Genomic DNA, 24,120 nt, shown 5'->3' with positions numbered 1-24,120 from the left:
GTGTCTTGCATCTGAATCTCTACACCATTTTATCAGATTCTTTGAAATATGGAAACAGTGAAGCTGCTTTTCCAGTTCTCCTCCAGGTTTTAGGTGACTTCCTTTACTCTTTTTTTCTTTTTCCCTCCAGACTTTCTCTGACCTGTTGTTAAGGTGCTGGGTTTTAAGTTAAGGAAATTGCTGTCTGGAAAAATATACCTTATGACTGTTCTGAGGACTAAGAATTGGATGGTTTCCTATGAAATATAGTTTATCTTAAACAGAAATACTGTGCCTGAACTCAAAAGCCAATCTAGTACCAAGGCATACACAAGGAAAAGTTACTGAAAGTAGTTTGATTTTTGTCATTCCACAGTGGTTACCAAGTAGGTTTCTTGATAATGATTGTTTGATAATGAGTATGGTCTGTCAGTAGTATGCTAAATTTTAGGCAAGTTGAACACTGTAATGGGAAAGCAAAGTTTCAAGGGTAAATGGGAACAGGTCTCTTAAAGGAATTATGAAAGTAGAAGGGCCAAAATATCACAACGTCAGCTAAGACAAGAGGCTTTCTTTCCTAAACACTTAAAAACTCCTTGTAAATGCTAGCATTCATTACAAGAAATGGACTGCTACCAGAATAAAACTGCCTAGGGAAAATCTTCACTTTAAATCTTTGATTTTTTCCCTTAAAACATTTTTAATAAGGGCCTCACATGCACAAGTTGCAAGAATGCCAATGTGTAGCTCTCAATATCCTGTGGTCCATTTCTGCTTTAGAATGAGATTTTTAATTCGAATTTAAAACTTTTAGAACACAGATTAATTGGTTCTGTTTTGGTGCCTCAGATCTTTTGAAAAATTATATACATACACACACACACACAAATAGATCTAAAATGGAAACAAAATCCAGAATTTCAAACGTACTTAGAAAACTGTACTATCCAAATTATGGTTCAGAGTGTTTAAAACAACCTTTCATTCTGCTTTTTGGAAAGTTGACCAGGTTCCAAGAAGTCTTAGGAGCCAGGAGCCCTGGGAGGCATCCCAGGAAATCCTAAGAGCTGGTTTAGAGCTGATAAGCCCTCTTTCCCTGGCTGCAGGTCACACAGCAGATTTTCAGATATCTGGGCAGATGACATGGAAGACACTTCAGAGGGTTTGAAAATTGCATCATTTCTATCATATTTGTGTGCAATTGGGTGTATGTCTATGAATAGCTTTCATTTTAAAAGACAAGCCTTTTCCAGAAGAAAAATGCTCCTTAGAAGAATCCACACTGTGTTCAGGATTCCCTTTTTCTAATCAATGCCAGTACAATCCAGTTAATAGGAGTAAAACTGAAATGGAGTCATGATGGGATTATTGACATTCTGTTTTGAAAACACTCACAGAATGTCTAAATCCTGGCTGGTGAAATGCTGACACAAACTGTAAGCTTTTCCAGGAAAATATGAGGTGCCAGTGCTGTCACTGTAGAGCTGTGGCTCCTGTGGTGGGTCTGTATTGCTCTTTCTCTCTTCTCAGAGGTGCAGGCAGCTTTTTGCCGCTAGCATGCTCAGATACCTTGTTGTGATGTGGTGATATGGTGCCCAAATTAAAAAAAAAATTAAATTAGATGATTTGTGTGAATTTTGAAGCATCTGAAGCACAATAATTCCCTCACAACTTGATGTTGCTGTCATTGGTTTTAGTAATATGTGTTCCAGTATTGTATCTCATCTCTGAACTCTGGAGCATCTTACAGGGCAAAATGAATGCCATCATTTTAATCTCACTTAAATGAGAGGGGAACTGAGGCAAAAGTGGGGAACTGACTTATGCTTCACTTCACACAAGATTAGCAGAATACAAGACTGAATCTTCAGTCGGGTTCTCCCCATCCTCTACCACAATAATAGGAACTACCTCAGTGCTCAGATCCTCCCTCTCATGTGAATAATAAGTAATACTATTGAAAATTCTCACACATCTTAGATGAAAATAATGTATCTATTCATATTTTTAAACAGCACTGTGAATGTGTGGGCCTTCTCACTATGTGCATTTTTCATTAACATCCTACTACAGGATCTTGTTGGCAGGCGCGATGCTGTAGCAGACAGTTGGATGTTTAATTTTGAGGAATTGCTAAGTAAATATTTGATGTGCAGCAAGTAGTTTGACTTTATGTGTACATTTGTCCAGTTAAGGAATACCCTGTCCCTTTGCCCTTCACTCCACCACACCACCTGCATGCAAAAAAAAAATAAAATTGAAGTAACAGGTAGTATAAGTGGGCAGTATTCACAATAAAACTTCACAAAATACTCCAGGAAGTGACTGCAGGCAATTTAGTGAAGTTTATTAAATAGCTTGTATTGTGGGTATTCATATTCATTTTGAGCAGACAACAAGGGAAAAATGCTCTCCTGAAGTCTGATCAGGAAAACATTCTCTGTAAGTGTGTCTTTTTGTCAAGTAAATAATTTGATGTTGCTGCGTGTTTGAGATTTGCTCAGTCAGCCTGAGCAGCGCAACCAGTCCACACTAATTCCACTGTGGGCTGTCTGCAGCTTTTCTTCCCTGCCTTCGACCTTGGCCCTGCGATGTGAGGCTGCACTCTGCGGGTAAGGCTGGGCAGGGAGGGTTCCTCCCTCCCTGCTGGGTACTGAAAGGTCTCTGGGCAGGGAAGGGCTGGGGGCAGCTGGTCCTGCCCAGCCCTGCTTGGGCACTGCAGAAGAGGGAAAGGAAGGGCTGGGCTGGGGGCAGCTGGTCCTGCCCAGCCCAGGGACTGCCACCAGCCCCAGCTCCCTGTGCTTCAGGTGGGAGCAGCTTCCACTCTGCTCCTCCCCAGTCCCACAGGCAAGCTCTGTCTATACCATTACTTTTTCCTATTAGTATCAGTAAGTCCCAATGGAGAAGCAATTAGAGAACCACAATAAATTAGATGATTTGCCCTCTTAGCAAAAGTGCTATAAACCTGTTGTTTTCTCTGGTTTGTGTGGGGCTGCTTTTGTCAAGTCACAGCACATTGTTGCTTAACCCAGTGCCTTTAGCTGTCGGTTTCATTATCATAAGCTTATTCATATGCTTCTATCTTTCTCTTTTTGTGTATAATGAGTAATTAGTGTAATTTAATATGTCATCATTGTTGCTTTTTTCAGTACAGAGTAATAATAAAAATCCAGCATAAATATAATTGCACTGCAACCTCTCTTACATGTCTGTACGTCTCCACGTAAGTCCTCAACAGATATCTGGGATTTGATAAATGACACTTTTAAAAAACTCTGTGCATACTTTTTGATAGCAATTTTAAGGCCAAAATGGTATCATCAGAGGTTCAGCATATGCAGATACTTGGGATATCATAGAGTAAAATATGTCTTTTTTAGAAGCATGAGATAAAGCCAATTATAACAGCTTTAGTGAATTAGACAGTGGAAACAATCTCAGGATGAGTGCCTGATGTTTAGCTCAGTTAATACCAATTAAAGCCTTCATAATAATTTAAAATTCTAATGTAGAAATGTTCTATTACTATTTGGTCTTTTTTTTTCCCTGAGTACTTTTAATGAGCAGCATCGCCTAGATTGAATACTTATTTTAAAAAGAACGTTTGTGCATTTTTACTGTTAAAGTCTGAAAACCTTCCTAAAATATACATGGTAAAAGGAAACTGGTGTACAGAAGTCTTTATCTCTTTATTTAAGCATTCAAATGACATCACAGACTACCCATGCCTTCCTTCCATATTTATTCTGTGGTCACTAGATGCTTCTCATACTCATTGTAGTTTGCTGATCTTTGTTACACCTTTTATCTCTCACATGTGTATTTCTCCCAGCACATGGATCTATATTAAATGTCATGTTTCTTTATATTGTTGTGAAGATCATTGTTTTACTTCTGAAATAGGTAGTGCACGTGTGCTATGAGCAAACTGTGATAATCTATGTAAATTATGTGCATAGAGCCATACTCTGCCCTTGGGGGAAATGCAAATTAGAACATTTTGTAGTTTGTTTCTTTTTAAATACATACACTTTTCACATCAAGGCTCAGGACAGACTCCCTGTTTATTTTTCCATTGCTCATCATTTGTTATTCCTTGTAAATATTTCAGTCTTGAATGATTAGTTTGCTACTTTGGCAGAAAAAAAAATGCTTGATGAGTGAAGTCCTCAAAATACAATGTTTGGTGTATTTTATAGCTCTGCTGTAAGGGATTTATCTGCTTGTAAAAGGGTATGTAACACACAACTCAAAGCCATTATAGTGATCTGACAGTCTTCATTCATTTTCTCCCAGTGTTGTCTTGTTTTTTTCTTTTACATTATTATTTGTAATATTTTTTAATCCTGAAAGGCTAAAACATAGTTAACTGATTTTCCTTATATGAAGCAAGAAAAACATATTCCTGAACTGTGTTGTTTACTGCACTTGCAGTTCTCTGCAGATGTAATTTGTTTTAATAATAAAATTATTTTTATACCCTTTAAGTACCCTTTCAGAGCAATGTTTTAATGTAAGTTGTCTGATTCTATTTTAAGTGAAGGAGAAAACCTGGTAGAGGTTGTCTCTTTAAATCAGATCTGCAGTGTTGATGGACCCTCTAGCAGGCACGGTAAGAACCATTCTCACCTCTGCAGCAGGGAGCTTGACCATATAGACTCTCACATTCAATCAAAACGTTTTCCCTTTTAATATGCACTGTACCAATCCTATTCCCATGGTTACAGCCCGTGCTTCTTTGGTTGCTTCCAGACTGTTGGAAAAGGAAGGCAGCATACATTTCTTGTACAGGAGTTTAAAACATCATGAAAGCAACCCTGTTGTGATTTGCATTTTAAATGTTTCTTTTTTTTTCTCATTGTACAGAATGCTGTAGCAGTAGCTTCAGTTCATTTGCCACAGTCTGTCTTCTCTCAGTCTTCAGCCTGGCAATCTGTTGATAACTCCACTTGCAAGCTACAGTTTATTGTCTTTCGGAATGGAAAACTCTTTCCTAGCACAGGAAACTCATCAAATCTCGCAGATGATGGGAAACGTAGGACGGTTGCCACACCAGCTGTTTTTGCTAAAATAGGTGAGAAGCAGTTATAAATTATTTTCTTTCATCTAAATCTACCGTATACTTGATTGTGCAGAGAATAGAGGGGTAAAGTGTGCAGTGTGCTGGGAGGCTGGAAACAGTCTCTGTCTTTAGTACAATGTTTGCAATTGTTCCTGTCTGCACGATTTTATTCTGATTGTCCTGCAAATAAAGAAATGCCCTTGCGCTACGATTAGAATGCAAATTCTGGGCTACTGTTTGCTGGCTGTGTTGTTACAGATGCTTGCTTCTTAAAGCTATCGGAAGGATCCTTGTTTTACTCTTTACAGTTGCAATGTTAATGTCCTAGGCACTGGTAACAATGAGGCTTTTGGAGTGGGAGTAGTGCCCTGTTGCATGAATCAATACTCGGCAGTATACTTTCTGATGCGATAGATGTAAAACAGGTGTTGTTAAAGACTTTTATCTAAATGACATACATTGTATTTGCTAGTGAATCAGTATTTTGATTAATTACTCACCCATGCAATTTTACTAATTTTGTCCGGCACTGAATAGTGCTCTCATTTCTATTAACATTTTTAAATGTTACTTTCAAAGTGCAGAATTGTCTCAGCTAATAATCATGCCATGAAACTGAGCCATTTCTGCAGTTACATGGGCAATAGTGTAATACTGGTCATAAATGAAGAATCTGAAACAATAAAAAAGGTCTCTTTTGTGAGGAATGATTAGATCATTTTGACACAATATGTGATTGAAATGCTCAGATTTATTTATACCATTTCAAACTTCTCCAATGTGAGCACTACCTTTGATTTTGACCATTAAGATTTTATGTCCACTGGCTTTTTTTCCCCCATAGTTTAGTGTATCTGGTCTCTTTACAGAGCATTCAGCACTAAAGGATTTTCCACTCCGTCTCTCTGATTCAGTTTTTTCCTTTTGCAGATGGGTGCAGTTTTGGAAACCTCACCAGCCCTCTTACTATAGGATTGAGGCACTTTGCACAGGGTATAGACCCCATTGCAGCCTTCTGGGATTTTGACCTTCTGGATGGACATGGAGGCTGGTGGGGAGAAGGGTGCCACATAATTAGTTCTGCGGGCAATATTACCACCATTCAGAGTACACACTTCAGTAACTTTGCAGTGCTAATGGTAAGTATATGACTTAGCAAATATACCTATATTTCTCTCTCTCTCTTTTGCCATACATTTATGTTTTATTTACATGCATTTGTTTCATTCTGGCTTATCAGTAGCTGACCTTCTGGGTTTTTATAATGTTTAGTATAAAACAGTCTAAAAGTAAGTTACTTAACTGCTAGTAAGTGAATAAACCTGGTGGTCAGTTTTAATATCCTGAGACAGGCCTAATCAGAAATGATATTAACTTCAGTCTTATAAATGAAAGTTCCATCAAGGAATGATTAGTACATAATGGTTATAAATTATATGACAGGGTTTAAAAATGTATACTCCTGTGTGCTTTTACATCAGCAGATCTCAGAGGCTGGTCTGCTTTTGTTCCTGCCCTGCACTGTGTTGATCATACTAATTAGTTGCAGGCATACCGCAATGTTGAATCATTTAATAAATGGAGAGAAATAACATCTTCTGCTCTTTTAAGTATGGACAGAGCTGTCCTTGTTGATTCTGTGGGAGTTTTGGTTTGTGCACCACTGCCGATAGCCTACTTATGAAATTGCTGTTTGTGAAGGAAAATATTCCTGTGCAGTGCTAACACATCAGCTGCTTTGCTCTGTTCTCAGTCACACTTACACTTCCCTTTGCAGTTATTTAACTAACCTGCTTAACAGAAAGTTACCTTCATAAAAGCAAAAATATCATGCATACAATAATGAACTGTTATTATTCAGGGGCTAGAGGAAAGAGAACAAGAAATTCAAAGGTTTCTAAGCTTTAGAAAATCTTTGCACCCTTAAAATGCAGTGCCCAGTTGTAAAAAGAGTAGATGTGTGTACTATTAATACTAGATTGCTCTTGAATGCTGGTGCATGATTGCACTGTAGATGCTGCTTGTGTACATTACAGAAATGTTTATAGCTGAGTAAATAATGTATTGTGTGTATGTGTAAGGGACAGCAAACACAGGCGACAGGAATTGTGAGGACGTGTGCAGAGAATACCAATCTGCTGCTGTCAGATGGAGCCCAGATGGCAGCCAATCATAGCACAAAGCTCTGGTGCCCACGAGTTAAATGCAGATATTATCGTCCACTTTGTAAGAACTGATTTCCCTGAGATTCAGTTGAGCATTTTTTTACCCATTATAGAATTGTTCAGAATTTAAGAGCTGTTCCACAGATTTGATGACAGCAAATATACTTCATTTTCTACAGCTCCTGTGAGTTCCCTTTTCCCCCAGCCTCTTGTTTCCCAGAATGTGAATCATAATTTTGCTTTGAGGGTGTTTTTCTAAATTGATTAAACCAAGCACCTGTTGACTTTGCAGGCGCCACACCCAAAATGGCTTCCTCCTTCTTCAACTGCTTGAGTTCAGCAGTTGCTCTTAAACTTTGAGCAGTTACTAAATGTTAACTAACTGTTTGCAATCAACCAATTCCATAGTTTCTTTTTGTTTGAAAAGTTGAATACCGATACAAGGGCTGCAGTTAATTTTTGGGTTGTAAAGCCCATGTATCTCTTACAAGATATAGGAGATGGGTTTTTCTACAACTGTCAAGGCAACTGAGGCACTTTTTACTGCAGTTTTTTAATCTGGTATGTAGTTCTGCTTTAGGCCTTGTGTTTGTTTGGTTATGAGCATTTGACTGTGCTTTATTTCTTGTGTGCATCTTCCAATTTTGTCTATGCAAGACAAGAAAGTAGAATCTTAGAATCACCCTCGCTTTGCAATTTCTATGATAGCAAACAATGGGATATGTTTCTTAGCTCATGTTTCACAGTAACTTTCAAGGAAAAGAATAACAAGTAATTTTGAAATATACATATATAAATATGCACACACACAAATCCACTTCCCAGTCATTGTCTTTCTAAACAGATAATAGAAAATTTTTGTAGCTTCATTATGTCCAAACATTTTCATTCAAGTATTATTTCTTAATCACTGTTTTGTGGCATAAAGTCAAGGATTATTTTATTTGATTGACACTATGCTTTTCTGGGCAGTTCAATTCTTGTACCAGAAATGAAAAAATACTTCATTGTTCTGCATTGTTATTGATTTATAAAATGAACAGTATAAAGTGCTTATGTGTATCTTAGTAATTTATATCTATATGCCTAATGTATTTTAAAATACTAACAAACCATCAGCACATTCAAGATACCTGGCATATGGTGTGTAGCTAATGAAATTAGCTACAATATCATGATACATGTCATTAATCTGTAATTCTCTAATCTGTTAAACAACAAAATTTCATAATTGATTATTATGGTTTGGGGTAATTGCAGAAAACTGAAGTAGTATCTGTAAATTAAAAAGCAGCACTAAAGCTTTACATTACCACCAGAATCGTGTGCATCCTGCTGTAGATTAAGCTGAAACAGAAGCCTCAGTCAATCCAGCTGTCCATTTTATGGTTAGCACAGCACATATTCTGGTTTGTCACCTTTTGAAATAGTAAGACAAAGTTTCCTAAGGTGCTTTCATGGAAGTTGTTTATGCCTATGGATCATAAAAGGGTTAAAATAAAGGTTTTCTAGAGTCCTTTTTTTAGAAAGACAGCAATCAAGGATTTATCAACTACGATTGATAATTAATAGCATGAGCATACTTCAAGTGAGAGGAATCATGTAGAGCCCTTTGATTTCTCTCTGTGACAGTTGTTCAAGTGATGTCAGTGAGAGAGAAAGTTTAGTTTGGAGGTTGGGTTGGGAAGGAGGTACATGCTCCTTCCCTCACGTGGCCTCACACTTTCACTTTGCTCTGGGTTGGGCTGGCAAATAGAAGTAAAATAATAGAGCATTATATAAAGAGCATTATCTTTCTCTGATCAGGTTTTGAGTTGTATGTCCTAGAGGTGAGAGTAAAATAATGTGAACTAACTCCCACTTTATATCCCTGCCTTTTATTTCATGTACAGTGTGCTTAGACTAGTCCTCTATTTTGTCTTTTCTTCTGTTATCTATAGGAGAAACAGAGTTCATTACGCTCTAGTTTCTTTTGGAGGCGTCCAAAGCCCTCTAGGGTCCTGAACTCTGCTATATGATTTTCTATTTTAGAGTAAAATCATGAATTTATATATTTTGAAGCTTTGTCTTAGCTAATGATAGGTATTTGCTTCTTAAATACTGAATATTTATGCTGTTGTGTGAGCAAAGTTGTATATTTTAATTTTTCAGGATGACGTGTGTATGTTATGACCAATCCAGCGACCTCTATATTTGAGTAATAACTCTTCAGGAGATGACAAAAATATCCAATAACAACAATGAATTTCAAAATTCACTAAATATGTTTTGGCATACATTGTCCTCTGTTCTTCCTTTCATTTTTCTTAGAACACAATAGAAATTCAATAGTGATGGATATTACTGTAATTGTATACAGCATTTCCTTTCCCCCTTAGACTGCTTTGTCAATAGTAATTTCCTCAAATCTGCCAAATAAACACAAATAAAATTATTAAATCTAAGTATAATACTTCCCAATTAACAAAAAATGGATTAATAAATATTCTTGGCACTTCTAATTGTAATCCTAAAAGTAGGTTAAATCAACATAAAATCATAAGCAGCTCCTTTCCTGTTTTGTCACAATTTGTCATATTATTCCAGCCAACACAGGTGTGGGTTTTGTTGGGTTTTAGGGCTTGCTTTATGTGCATAAGGAGTAATTATTTGTAGAAGTAGCAAACATTCAGCAGATGCTTATATGAGATAATTAGGACTGAGGAGAGTGAGCTGACAAAACCAGAGCATATTTGAAACTGTTCTGGAAGCAAACCTTGGAAAATGGTGTGAATGAGAAACAGAGAAGAGGCAGGACACTAGGAATGGATCACAGTAAGAGTTAGGGCATTTTTCTCTTGTTTTGCAAGCATCCCCCCAGTCTTTCAAGTCTTTCCAATCTGGTACAAAAAAAAGCTACTTTTTCAACATTTTCCTTGTTACTGGAGACAGTTGCAGAATTTCTTAAGCCTGTTCATGAAATTCAGTTCTAAACACAGAATTCTAAACTTCCATCTTTCAGGTCTTCTGCAAATTCTGCTGCTGCCTGTCTAAGCCTTTTGAGAAATTAATTCATGAGTTGGGGAAGTATTACAGAGATGTCATTTAGAAGGTTGACATAATTACAGTATTTGACTTTTCCCCATAGAGAACACAGGGTTTTCTCATAACAGGCTGTAGAAACATTGTTCTGTAATTTGAAAAATCAGACTGCCTATAACAAGACGCTCAAGAAAGAACGTTTCAAGTCTTTTTTAACGTTTTTACACGAAGTTAAACACCTACAGGATAGACCTTAGCAGAGTTTATGCACCAAAGATTATCAAAGTGATCCAGAAAGTTTACCTGCTATATGTAAAATTAACATTTGCTGTAGTGGGAACTGCAGAATTCCCTGGATTATACATTCCCTCTGCACATGTATAGATGTTTCCCAGTGTGAAGAGCCTGCAAGGAGGCACATGCTCCTCACTTCAGTCCTCAGCTGGCAAGTACTGCCCACTGCTCATGTGATGCTCATGCTCATCAGAGAAAGCTTAGCCCATATGGACAGGATTGAGTCCAGCCCCCAGAAAAGGCTGCTTTTTTAAGAATATTCCTGACTGACGTTCTTTTGCACAAAGCCTTGGAATTAGAGTACTCTTAAGAGCAAGATCTGCTTTTTATTTCTTTTTCCTTCCATGTACGTTTTATTAAATTGCATTTAATAATATATATTGTTTGCTCTGTAAAAAGCATAAACTGGCTTGGTACTGGGCTCAAAATTCCAGGCTTGACTTCTCCAAAAGGCAGTGATTTTATCACAAATCAGATCTCTGGCTCAAGCTCTTTCTTTCTGTTTGTTTTTCTTTTCTGTTGGCTTAATGGATCTTGCATTCATCATGGTGCAACTTCAGCCAGCAGGTAAATGGATTCAGATTGTAAAGTTCAGTAAAATATGCCAACTCTTGGAAGATAGATGGAAATTAAAGGCCCGGAATCCAGGCCTTGGAACATTTTATTGTCTTGGTGACTTCTACTGGGCTCCTTTCAATTCAGCAATGTCATTCTTGAACTGAAGTGCCCAAAACTGAGCTGAGATTTGGCTCACAAGTGATGAATAGAAGAGAATAATAATTTCCCTCCTCTGCTGTATGCAGTCTTGGTAATATGGCCCAAGATGGGATTCACCTCACATGCCCCAAGTGCTCACCACTGTCTTGGTTTGTTTTGCACCATCTTAAAAGGGTGAATGAATGACAGTTTCTCACTAGACATCAACTAACGTGCCTCGTAGTTGTAGACACCAGTTTGTAATGGTCAAAGTCTTGTAAGTATTCATTTTCCTGGGATAATTCCTGTGATTTTTCAATATCATAATGACTTTAATCCTCTCTAGGAAATAAAATCAAACCTAACTTTTTAAAATGTAATATACAATTTTGCTGCTTTGCATACAGCATTTTAAAAAATGCTTCTTTTCTGCGTGTTGTCTTCCCCAGATTACTCAAGAGAAGTTGATGGATCAATAAGGTTTAATTATCATCAGAGAGCAGACAAGATACATCTGCTATATATCGATAATGAAATCAGTTTTCAATATACAATAGTTCTAAAAAGGATATTCTACTTTGGCATTAATGATTTTCATACTCAAAATTTTACCATTTATTTACTGTAGAAGATTAGATAAGAGATAAAACTCATACTTAAAAATGGAATTAGCTTTAAGATGCTGATGGTTCTTCATTCTTCTGCAGGCAAAATGGTTGTATTCCTGTAGGACACATGGCATTTGCTTTTATACTGGTGATCAAACACAGGGAGATGTTGAACCTTGCATTTACACTAGTAAAAACTAGTTCTTTAGTACACAGTGATGGTACTCAAGTAAAATTGCTTTCATTTTTTTCAAATGTGTGGCTACACATTTCAAATGTGTAACTTCACTGTGCTTCCTTTTTCACAACTTTTCACAGTGATATCCAACTTATTTATTTAAATAACTGTGCTGTTACTACTGTATAGTTACAGTAACACATTTCTGAATGCAGAGAAATTGTGTACCTAAATTTATGCCAAAGTGTACTATAGTATATGAAAATATAATTACATCAGTAAGAGCTAGAAGTAAGTGTTTTATCATTTTCAGCAGAGTACTTTTGTTTAAATTACTACTCATAATATGAGCTAAAATTGTATTGAACATTCTTGTTAAAGACTCATTCATCTACCTCGAGAGGCTTACTCTATAAAAGAATTAATGGGGAGATGATGCAAATAAAAACATGGGAAAAAAAGATGATCAGGGTGAAAAAAGGGTGTTTAAGTGGACATTCAGAGACAGTTCTGAAACAACAGACTTTTAAAGAATTATTTGAAAGTTATGAAATCATGATATCCTGAGTGTTTATTCATGCACGCTGGAAGAAAACAAGAGTTAGAAGGCCTTAAGAGCCTAGGTCTGTCATGTTAAAAAACTAGCACATCAAAAGACAGAGTTCTTTTCCTCTTTTCCATTTGTGATTGAGGGAAGAGTATCAAAAACTGACACCTCTAGATGAGACAGCATAACCTGAGTTCCTCCATGAGGAGTGACTCCACCTCTCACCCTGGGTGTTGGTGAACTGGGCAGGGCAGAGAGAAAACTTGTGTGAAAGAGTTTAACTGGGGTTTAACTGAGGTTTAACATGCAAGCTGAGGAAGTACCTGAAGAGAAATAGCACGTAATAACATATAGTTGGCATTTTGCTGGTAAGTTATTTTTTCATTTTGATGATCCTTTTTATGTATATTGTGAGCAGCTCTGTTTATAACTGACATTCATATGAATCTGGAGAAACTGGTACAATCAATCTTAGAAACTTTAAAGCTAATAATGAAGGAAAATAATAACTGCCAGGGCATCAGTTACTTGAGAGGATCATTTTAGAAGGTAAACTAAATTCTCACCATTTAGTAATTGGATATACTTAGGAACATTATCTGCTTGTACGTGGACAAATTCATATTCATAAATAATGGTGCTAGAAATCAGTTCTCTGCATGCAAATGCAATTAAACAGAGGTATTAGCATTGCAGTCCCTGTTTCCTAAGGGGAGATTTCACCTCTGGAAAATAATGTATTGAATCTTCTTCTAAGGGAACTTAAAACTGACAAGTAAGAAAAAAGCATTTTAAATGTTTGACAATATTTTAAATGTTAGAGTTTACTGGATAGTCACATGCGATACTATTTCAGATTTTAGCTTTTTCTGCTGGGATGTAGATTCATTTTTATGTGGGAGGTGGCATGTAGAGGACACTGTGTTTGCACTCAGGTGATAGCTTTTGTGTATAAATTTTAGTTCCTGTGTGCAGAAATGTAGTGCCACAAGCAAATGTTGCTTAATGCATTACAGGGAATGTAATGTTTGCTTTAACTCAGACAGTCTGAATTTAATTCAGATGGTCTGAAGACATTCTCTTTTATTTAATGGGTTCCTTTTGCTTTCCATCCATCACACCTTCAGATTTAGCTCTCCTAAATGTGTAATTTAGAATGGAAATTTGAGAGGGTTAATTTTACAAAGATATTGATAGTTTTCCATTGTTTTTCATGAAGAATTGTGTCACTAGGCACTAACCTGTTCAAAAGGAACACGTGGATCTTTATTCTGCTGTTAATAGAGCTATCCAAGTAACTTTTGAATTACTGTAGGGAGTGGAGTACTTCCAACTAAGTGTGAAGGTCACTGGGTCACAGGAGTTTTATCAGCTGGTAATTATATTTGAGTCACTCAATAAATTGGGTGTATTCTCATGGTTTTTTTTTTACTTTGAATGGTTCTTCTGCAGCCAGACATATGCCATTTAGAGACCTTTATGATTATTTGAAATTTTGTGCTTAATATCTTAGTAAAATATGCTCATAAAGTTCATGTTATCTGAAGGACCAGATACTGCTAATGCTGGGAAAATGTAATATTCTGTGTATTTTTTCAGACCTTTTTTTTTAATTAGGTTATGTCTGCTGATACAAAAAGGTTAATTTCTGTCTAACAAACTATATGCAGATGAGGAAGGAAGTCTGTTATTGCAAATTCATGAACTGTATCTACATTAAAAGTTCATCTTTTTTTTTCCTGCCCTTGAAGGGAACAGCTAGAAATGACAGGACATATTGCAACGAAGTCTCAGTTTCACACATGCCTAACAATGTTAAATCATTTTGCTCTTTCCACAGGATTTTAAGACAGTGCTGTCTTTCCCCCAGTACCCAGGGGAGTTTCTGCACCCTGTGGTTTATGCATGTACTGCAGTTATGTTGTTGTGCCTGTTTGCTTCCATTATCACCTACATTGTCCATCACAGGTAAGAATTCCATTTTAAGCACATATTAAATGGTCAGCACAACACTTGAATTTTTATAACCTTTAATGTAAAGATAAATTAAAATTATTTTAATTACTATTGGGTAATAACGGCAGCGATGTGATTAACACCAGAGAAATCAAAACAAAGTTTATGTCAACCTCTTTTAAGCTGTTTCCAAGCTTTCCTGACATATATGTTGAAATTTTCTGTACATTTTCATAAGAGTTCTAACTCAACAAACTCGACATATAAAACCATGAACACTATTAAGTTGCTTTCTGGCAAATTCCAGTCGAGCAGCCCTTTGGTCAGCTACACTTGCCATAATGACTTTTAAGACCAAGTCTAGTTGGAAGACTGGTAACTATCACTGGATTAAAAGAACTTTCTTTGTCTTCTACATTTTGGGTTTAGAAAACTTGTGTTTTCTTTGATATAAAAAATTTATATAAATGCCATTTTAACTACATACTTCTGGTTAAAGACCATTAGCAATTTAAATGAGTAGGAATGTATTGTGCTGTGGAAGCTACTAAATATTAATTACATGAAGTTAATGCAATGTCTTCTGATCTTCAGCTTCCATTTAGTCCTTTAGAGATGTCTTGTTAAAGTCCTGCATAAGTGAAGCTATGCAATAAGCCTTTTGCTTGTAGTACTCTAATTTAAATGCTTGATTTAGCAAAGGAAAGTTTAAATCTGTAGAATTTTATGATTTTTACTATTTATTTTACATTTTTATCAATTATTTCATTGCTATATAGGTCACACTCTCTCCTATGGGTAGATTGTTACATATGTATTCAAGAATCTGATAATTTTGTTCTATCAAAATAAGTGTTTTTCCTGAATAGTAATCTTTGTAATAAATATGTCGGGGGTTTGATTTTAAAATGTGACTTTTTTTTCAACAGCACAATCCGAATAAGCAGAAAAGGATGGCACATGCTTCTCAACTTTTGTTTCCATACTGCTCTCACATTTGCTGTTTTTGCTGGTGGAATCAATCGCATTAAATATCCAATTATATGTCAAGCTGTAAGTATCCGTCTCAGTAATTCTTACTAATAGAACTGAAACTTGCAAATGAGTTCTTAACATAGTATTGGCAATTCTTCTTTTCTTCTATTGTTCCTGGATCCTAAGTTTTTTCAAAATAAACTATTATAAGCGTGTCTTTTAAAGTCCAGTACTGGGAATGTTGAGTGTTTGGTTGTCACATGAGTTTTTCTAAGAGGATGATCAATGCATCAACTTCTCTGAGGCTCAGATTGCTTCATTCTTGTTGTTTTGGGTATTTTTAAGAAAAGCATTGAAAATCTTGATAGTTCTCTGCTGTACAGGATAGTTGAAAACTACAAATCCAGAATACTTCTGTCCTTCCTGTATTTTGGATTGAATGTGTGGGACTAAAGTTGCTGCTTCACTTTTATAACACATACACTGTTTGCCTGGGGGTGGCCCTGGCTTCACTGGATGATCCCTAAGGAGACACAGCAGACCATCATACTTGTGATTTATGGGCCCTTGTTTGCACTGCTGGACTGTTTCACATCTCTTGCCTCAGCATTTTTGGGGCAATAGTGTGGTGAGAGGCACAGACAGGGATGGATTCAGCTGCTCTGAACATAAAGGCTGAGTCTGTCCAATGTGTAAAGAGAGTCATTTCAGTCATCTTCTGTAACATCGGATGAGGGCTTGTTGCAATTTGTTTGCCTTGAGCATTTCTTCTGCTCAGATTTGGTAGAAGTGCACCAGGGCTCATGAATGTTGTTGGTATTTTCCTGTAGTAAAGCACTTTGTTTAGCCAATGTTCTCCCAGATTTTTTGCCTGTCACTAAATCCAGTTCTTCTGATTGCCTTGGATGGATGTAAATAGGAAGAGTCAGGAGCCAACAGCAGAGTGACTGCAAAGCTTGCATAACTAGTGTGAGTTATCACTCTTAATAAGTGTAAGAGTTATCACTCTTAAGTGTTCAGTGAGGTGCTTTGGAAGCCTTTTGTGTATCCTTGTGCATGACTATCAGTAAACAGCACACATGGGTCTGTAAGCACTATGAAGTTCTACATGGGAAGTCTACCTCAGTGTATTACATGATACTCATTTAAATAACACAGCTGTCCACTAGATTGAGAGAAATATCTCACAATATCTAGTGTATTGTGTCATAATTAATTTGTAAGTTCTAGCAAATTGAAATATCACTTACCATTGTCTTTGTCTGCAGTTTGCAAGTGATAGTAGCAGATTAGTTTGTAGGGCAGCCATGGCCATGTAATTACATGGCCACAAATGACCATCTGTTGTTTCAGTCGTTGTCTGATTATTTACTTTGCAGCTTGCGTGGTAGCAATGTGGTATTAACAGCTATAATGAAAAATTGATTGAGATAAATGTGTTATTAATAGCCTTTTATAAGTAGTGCATAAACTACAGGAGTATCTTAATAAAGTGCATTTTCAGTGGCATCTGTCTCTTGTTGTGGGATAGGGCCAGATCCTGAGCTGCTGAGAAATGTGCACACTTAGAGAAACTGAATTGAACCATCTCTATATGTCTGCTAACCAGTTTCATAAAGTTATTTATTTACCTGATATTATGTTACATAACAGATAATATCATCAGTAATTACAATATAGGAAAGATACAAGTGACAAAGACTGTCCTTTGTTTCCTGGTAGAAATTGTCTGATGTAATTAGACAGAGGTAATGGATGAAATAGTCCAAGCAATCTAAGACAAGGCTCCAATAGCTGCTAACAGAGGCTGAAAAACTCTTCACTTTGAGAACATCGTACCCAGCCACAGATCCCTTCTTGCTTTCTGACAGCAAGGTTTTCAAAATTCTGAGTCCCTGTGCCTGTGTCCTGTGATAACCCTGAGACAATTAGTCTGTGATTTAATATCCAATGTGCCAAAGCTCTGATACTGGGGCTTAAAAGATATTTGTGAAAATATTACTGCTTCAAGCAGCACTAAAATATTATTTTATACCACAGGTGTAACACCATCAGTTGCCATTCCAGAGGTATCCTTCATTCTGCTAAAATTCAAAGCACAGCTTCAACCTGCAGCAATGCAATTTTCACTTTTTATTTCCTGAGTGCACAGAGAAAGATTCCAAGTGGAAGTGTTTTTTGTCCTGAACACTGAAATGTTGTATAAAAGCCAGTCAACCACCCCTTTTCTATTGTAATTATCCCTAAAACTTCCACCAAAAAATTCACTGCAGCATACTTATCAATGTGAAATAATAGACTAAGTTAACTTTTATCCTTCAAATTTAACCTAAAAGGGTGGTTCTGAATTAGCTTCATTTGGATCACCTTATGTCTATAAATGTGTAATTACAGGTTAGTTTTAAAGATCAGGAATTAATGCTATGGAAATGGCCCCATTTTCTGTGGTAGCTGGAAGAACCTTCAAATCCCCTTCAAGGTGAAACAGCTGCACAAAAAAAAGTCTTTTCAGAAATGGTCAGACATTTATTTTTATGATGAATTTAAAAATCTTCAATTCCCTTTTAAACCTGCATATCTGTTTCAGAGAGGATTTTGTGCAGACCTTTCACTTGCATATGTGCTCTACAGTCTTTATGATTTACCAAAAACCTGATGTTAGAGTGCTGGCCTAGAAGAGTTGATTGCATTTTCACACATTTCATGAGAATATGAATTTCCAAAATCTTTAGATTACCCTTGAATCACATCCTGGGTGTCACTGAATGTTGGCTTTTGTAGAATCCAGACTCTTGAGTTTACTGGCAAAATCTTTCATGCAAGTCAGGGGTTGTCTTGGGAGCAGCAGGGATATCAGAGGCAGTACCCTACCAGAAAGGTGCTTGAGCCAGCCAGTGAGAGCCCTTCCATCTCCCAGCCAGAGCCTCGGGTTATTTTGCTTCAGAAAGCAGAAGGAAGCTCACTCCTTTCATGCAAAGAATGAGAGAAAAGGAGACACAACTGTTGCTGGATCAATCCCCATGTGTGGGAGGTATTAATACTGTACTCTCAAAGACTTCTGTTTCATGGCTTCTACTTTAGAGGAAGGGATTATAGCCATGAGTTTATGGATGCTAGGGGATGAAATCCTCAATTAAACATGTTGAAGCATGAAGAATGGACTTCTGGGCACAAGATTCAGGAGGCAGAAAAGTTATGGAGAGAGACAGAATCTTATTTTTTTATTGCATGATCACTCCAATCACGTCTCCAAGAACATCTATATGGTTTATAAAATAAAAGCTTCCATGTACACTTTGGCAAGGCGCAGATCTTCTTCTCCCTGATGAATGTCATAAGTGAAGCTGCTTGTGGATTTGTTTCTGTAAGGCAGTAGATCTTCAACAAGAAAGGCAAAGCTCATTCCATACTAGCCAGCAGCCTACAAGTTCAACTCAGAAAGCTGAACTTCTTGCTCTAAATTTTCTACCTGTGAAGGGAGCATGGGGTTTTGCTAATGCTAAATGTTTAAAGATCATGAAATATTCACATCCATTGGTGTTACAGACTGCAGAGAAATTCCTAAGCCCCTTCATCTCACAGAAAAGAATAATTTTCATTGCAGGATTAAAAGTTTAATCAGAATGTTCATGCATATCTGTATCCTTCTTTAAATAAAACTGAATTAAGAAGTACAATCTTATCTGAAATATGATCACAATTAGGAAAAAAAAAGAAATTAAATTTAAAATTTGGGGAAAATAAAGAAAATTGTGGGCAAATTAAAGCTGATCAAGAAACCTTTTTGTGACAAAATGCTTTGCATAAATGTGTATTCTGATCATTACCATGGTAACTGCATCATATGGAACTTAACTTATCTCTAGGGTACTGAAATTTATTGAAGAAGCACAAACAGAAAGCATCTTCCTACTGAAGAAAAGTATAATCTATTCAAAAGGCTAGTGCTTATTCCCAAAGATAAGAGTTCTGAGAACAGAGGATGTGTTAAAAATGAATCAAAGAAAACAAGAAAATATTCAACATATAATTGTGGTTATTAAAGAGCTTTAGGTACAGTGCTCTTTTCAACGCATGTATTCTGGCAGTTTTTTCTGTACCATTTGGCTTGTCAGTGGAAAACCTTCTTAAAAGTAGGGGTCATCACTTCAATATTTCCAATCATAATCCTTTATTCTGCATGGAAATCTCAACCCTTTCCATACAATTTTATGTGAAATACAAAAGTTCTGCTAATAGTGAAAACAGATTTAAGTTATCGCTTTGGCATTTAATTTGTATATAGTTTTTGGCCTCTGAAGCTTTACAGAGGTAGAAATCCAGCAACAAGATATACACAGATAAATTTGTACCCTGGACCTTTCATGCATAACCTAAGTTTGCATTTGCTAAGAGAGTCAAGAAAGAATTTACTGAGCAAAACCGCCTTGGTCCTTCTCTCGAGCCTCATCCTTCCCTCCCATGTCGTGAGCTGTTATCTCATGTATTTCTACCATGGGGCCCAGGTGTCTTCCTAGCCTGAGAGAGTTAGCAAGAGGTGATCCCACTGCAGGGGACAAAAGAACTTGCAGTCACAGTCCCCAAGCACAACAATGAGGACGATGCACCTCCGTGACATAACTGATGTCAGTGGGGCACAAGGGGAGGGAAGAGGCAGAGAGCAAAACCCAGCACTTTGAAACACTGAACTTTCAATGGGAAGTGCAACAAGCATTTCTTTACTTATTACTAGTGAATAATAGCTAAAATTCTAGAATTTACTGTAACAGCTCAGTGCACCTTTCCAAATCCCACACTTCAGGTGTCAAGTCAAATCTGTTAGTCATAAGGAGGTTCTGTATCTTCAGGATAAATCCTTGTTTCCTTTAAGCAAGAAATGCAAATGGTTGGGGTTTTGGGTTTTTTGTTTTGTTTTGTTTGGGGTTTTATTTGAGAGAGAGATGCAGATCATCAAAGAGTTAGTATAGAGGCTGATAACATGTTTGCCTCCTCCATGTTTGTTAAATTTCTCCATATATCAGAAGTAACTCAGTTGCTGAAACGTGATCACACTGTGAAAAACAGCAATGTGATGCAGGCGCAGCATAGCCGTGATGTTTTCAGGCATTTTGGTTGCCTGCTTGAAAATTCAATAAAATTGTTTTGTTGTACTATTTTTAGGTCTTACATTCATTTAAGTGGCTGATGATTTCTATCTATGTGGTCATATATGTTTTCAGAACTTCACCTATATAGGTGCCTTTTGACCTGGAATTCGTTTCAACTGTTCCTATTATTGCACGTACCTGTGTGAAAAACAGAATATATAGCAGCAGGGCTATGCTGAAATGAGGAAGAGAAGAGGCTAGGAGCTAAATATCTAGATTTTTCCAGTTCTTTCTCATTATTTCTGCCTTCTTTTTCTTTCCCCTTTCTCATCCTTCTGCCTCCCCTCCCTGCTCATGGTCCTGTTCAGGGCATCCCTACAGAAACTCTGCAAGCTGCCTGTGAACCAAGCACAGACAGCACCAGTCCCTGAACTGGCAGTGTCTGCCAGCTCATAATACACAATTGTCTCATTCTCTTATTAATCCTTCTTTTACCTCAAGCAGCAGCAGTGATGAAGGCTTTATCCTCCCTTGTCTAATGTGACAGACAAGTCCCTGAGAAAATTACAAAGGGTTTTCTGTTGGTGATATTTGCTGCTATCTTCAAGTTTTGAGCTATAATACTAAATAGAAAAAAAAAAAAAAAGCATGGATTTTTTTTTTCTTTACCCATCAATTATTTTGTTTTAAGTGGAGCAAAAATGAACACTGGTTCAAATAAATCATTATAATAGATTTGTGTTAGCTTTATTTAGCAATTCTCTGTATTCCTTAAACTTTTATGTTCTTTCCAATTATAGCAATATTTTACTTGTCACTGCAAAATGTCAGGTTATTGCTTCAAAGGTAACCTCATTTTATATAATCAGATGCAGACTTAGCTGATGTAATAAAGCACTGGAAATTGGATAAAATTCCAATTACTGCTTCCATAGTAATGAATAACAATTACTAACATAACAAAGATGTTAGCATTTTAGAGGTGTTTGTACTTTGTTTTCCTTTCAATGATAAACACACCAGTTTCTTGGAGACAAAGTGATAATAACATTATTAGAGTTTATAATTCTTTTTAAAGGCGGATGCAAAGAGTTGTCTTTTTTTTTTTTTAATTCTGTAGACAAGTTTATAATTTTCTTAAAATATGTCTGAAAATAATCTGGACTTATCAGTGCAAATAGCACTGATGCCATTTCCAGAAGTCAGCCTTGCCTGTGTAAAGCAGAGAGGGAACTACAACAGGATATTCCTGAAAAGTTAAAGGAAATAGCATAAGAGCAAGCAAAAATGCTGGCCTCTCCTTAAATTTTAAATTGCATTCTCATGATAAGCTAACAAAGAATGCAACACAAACTTAGAGTCACATCACTTTAAATCCAGGCGTAAAATGTTTTCATTAAGCAGGTTCTTAGAAAACAAATGTTTTTATGTGTCTATTTCCTAACATTGCTTCTGGTATTGCAGATAATACTATCTGTGGTAGATTAAATAACTGTTTTTAAATTAGATGCATTTATAAATTCAATTTAAAAATCTGTTTGCCTGTGACCTTATGAAATAAGATTCTTGTAAAACTCTTGTTTTACTGATCCATTTTATTGAGTCGTTTAATTGTCCACTCTCTTTTTAGGTTGGCATAGTACTGCATTATTCTACACTCTCTACTATGCTATGGATTGGAGTAACTGCCAGGAATATTTATAAGCAAGTCACAAAAAAACCTCAGCCTTGCCAAAACAGTGACCAACCTTCTTATCCAAAGCAACCTCTACTCAGGTATGGAATATTAGCTATATTATTTTTTAATTTCTTCCTAAAAAATATCAATTATAAGCAAACTCTCATTCTTATTTCTGTATTTTTTGCTTTTTATATACTATAAATAGCATCCATAAAGAATTGAGCCATCTAGGTGTGTACAAAAATCTGAGTATTTATTGTATGCTGATAGTTAGCTCTGCTCAGAAGGTGGAAATATGCAGAACTTGTATTGGCTAAGTTCAGATGCCTTTATCTGAACAGGAAGAATTGAAATGTTTCCGTTGTTTTCTTATGGAGGGAAAAAAATCCCCCAAACCAGAAACTGGTGTGATTCCGAGCCTTATTTAATCACCAGAAACTGCGTTGTAATGACCCTTTACCTTTATCTCTTCTGCTCTACTTCCTGCCCACACTTGTATTGAAAGCCTAATAACCTGATAGCAGCCTTCCTCATTCCCCATCAGAGATGTAATGCTGTTACAGGAGCGACTGAAGTCTGCACTCCCTATCAGCTCTCCCTGGAGCAGCCTCAAGTGTGTCTCTGATGGCATCGCAGGTGTAAGACAGTGGGAGTTCTTGCCAGATGCCTCTGAGATGCTGAAACTCCAAGCCAAAACAGTCAGTCTGCACAAGAAAAAAAAATTAAACCTTAGCAAAACGTTACCACAAAACCAGGATTTCAAGCCAAAGGCATGAGAAGATTAATTCATCTTTTTTAAGATTAGCTATCAAAATATTATGTATTAGCCAAAGATATATATTGTCCCTATACAGATTTTGGAGGGAGGCAGAAAAAGAATGTCCAGACAACAATTTCTCCTGTCCATCTTGAATGTTTGTGTGAGAACAGTATGAATTGCCTTATGGAAGTGCCTCTCTTTTCCCACAGATCATGGACAAGTCTGAATGGTCAGTTTAGCCTAAAGACCTCAGTTTTATACTGGAGGTCAGGAAATATGAATTCTACCTTTTATGACTTTTCTGTGAAAAATCCAGGGTGTAGTCTTCTAAACAGAGGTAGATTATTTTATTTTAAACACAAAACTTTTAGTAAATAGCATTTATAGCATTTATAGATGACTGTGTAGTGGTGTCACAACTTGTTAAAAGTCTGTAGGAAGATTGAGTTTTTCCGTCTGATTCTCCAGAGTCAAATTATTACTAACATGATTTTAGTTAGAAAACTAGCAAATTTTCTTCTTTTTAAAACACTTTATTTCTAGAGATGAAATTGATTAAAGTTAACATAAAATGTATATTGTGATGAGAAGGAGTGCTATATTGATCCTTAGATTTGTTAGGTGTAAGAGGATGGTCTTTCATTGAGAGTGCCTGACTTTGCTAATCCATGATTTACTACACCATTCTTAAGATATGAGAATTTCACTCCTTCAGTTACCAGCTCATGGCAAAATGAATAATTGCCAATTTTCAAATGCTGCAGTGTGACTATTAAGGTAGAAAATTGTTACAAGTTACATAGACCCAGCATAGTGTATGTTCTTCAAATTCAAATCTTGTTTGAGTTGGAAAACAATAGACAGGTTACAGGAAAGATGACTCTAATTAGAATCTTTGTTGTACCAGTCATGTTGAGGTTCCCAGACAGTGAAAATAAATAGTAGCTATTTTAAGTTTAGCAATAGAAATGATAAACCACCTTCTAGCTGTAAGAGAACATGGGTATAATTGTTTAATAGCTAAGTAAAATTATTCTAAGCCATTTTTCTCCCACAGGGCACCATGTATCTTAGAGACACAGGCACTGAAATGTCTAATACAATTTCACAA

General features: G+C 36.5%; 1 protein-coding gene across 2 annotated transcripts in view; it reads left to right on the top strand.

Annotated features, from left to right (window-relative positions):
• Positions 1–24,120, top strand: part of ADGRA1 (adhesion G protein-coupled receptor A1) — a 255,536-nt gene that overhangs the window by 200,346 nt on the left and 31,070 nt on the right. For both annotated transcript variants that reach the window (XM_041415728.1, XM_041415729.1), the window contains 5 exons: positions 4,846–5,053; positions 5,972–6,180; positions 14,391–14,518; positions 15,436–15,559; positions 22,199–22,344. In XM_041415728.1, the coding sequence (XP_041271662.1) occupies positions 4,846–5,053; positions 5,972–6,180; positions 14,391–14,518; positions 15,436–15,559; positions 22,199–22,344 (815 nt within the window). The remainder of the gene's footprint in view (positions 1–4,845; positions 5,054–5,971; positions 6,181–14,390; positions 14,519–15,435; positions 15,560–22,198; positions 22,345–24,120) is intronic.

This window comes from Onychostruthus taczanowskii, unplaced genomic scaffold (genome assembly GCF_017590055.1).
Source record: "Onychostruthus taczanowskii isolate IOZ18803 unplaced genomic scaffold, ASM1759005v1 scaffold5, whole genome shotgun sequence".
Taxonomy (NCBI): domain Eukaryota; kingdom Metazoa; phylum Chordata; class Aves; order Passeriformes; family Passeridae; genus Onychostruthus; species Onychostruthus taczanowskii.
This window is presented reverse-complemented; position numbering and strand designations above follow the sequence as displayed.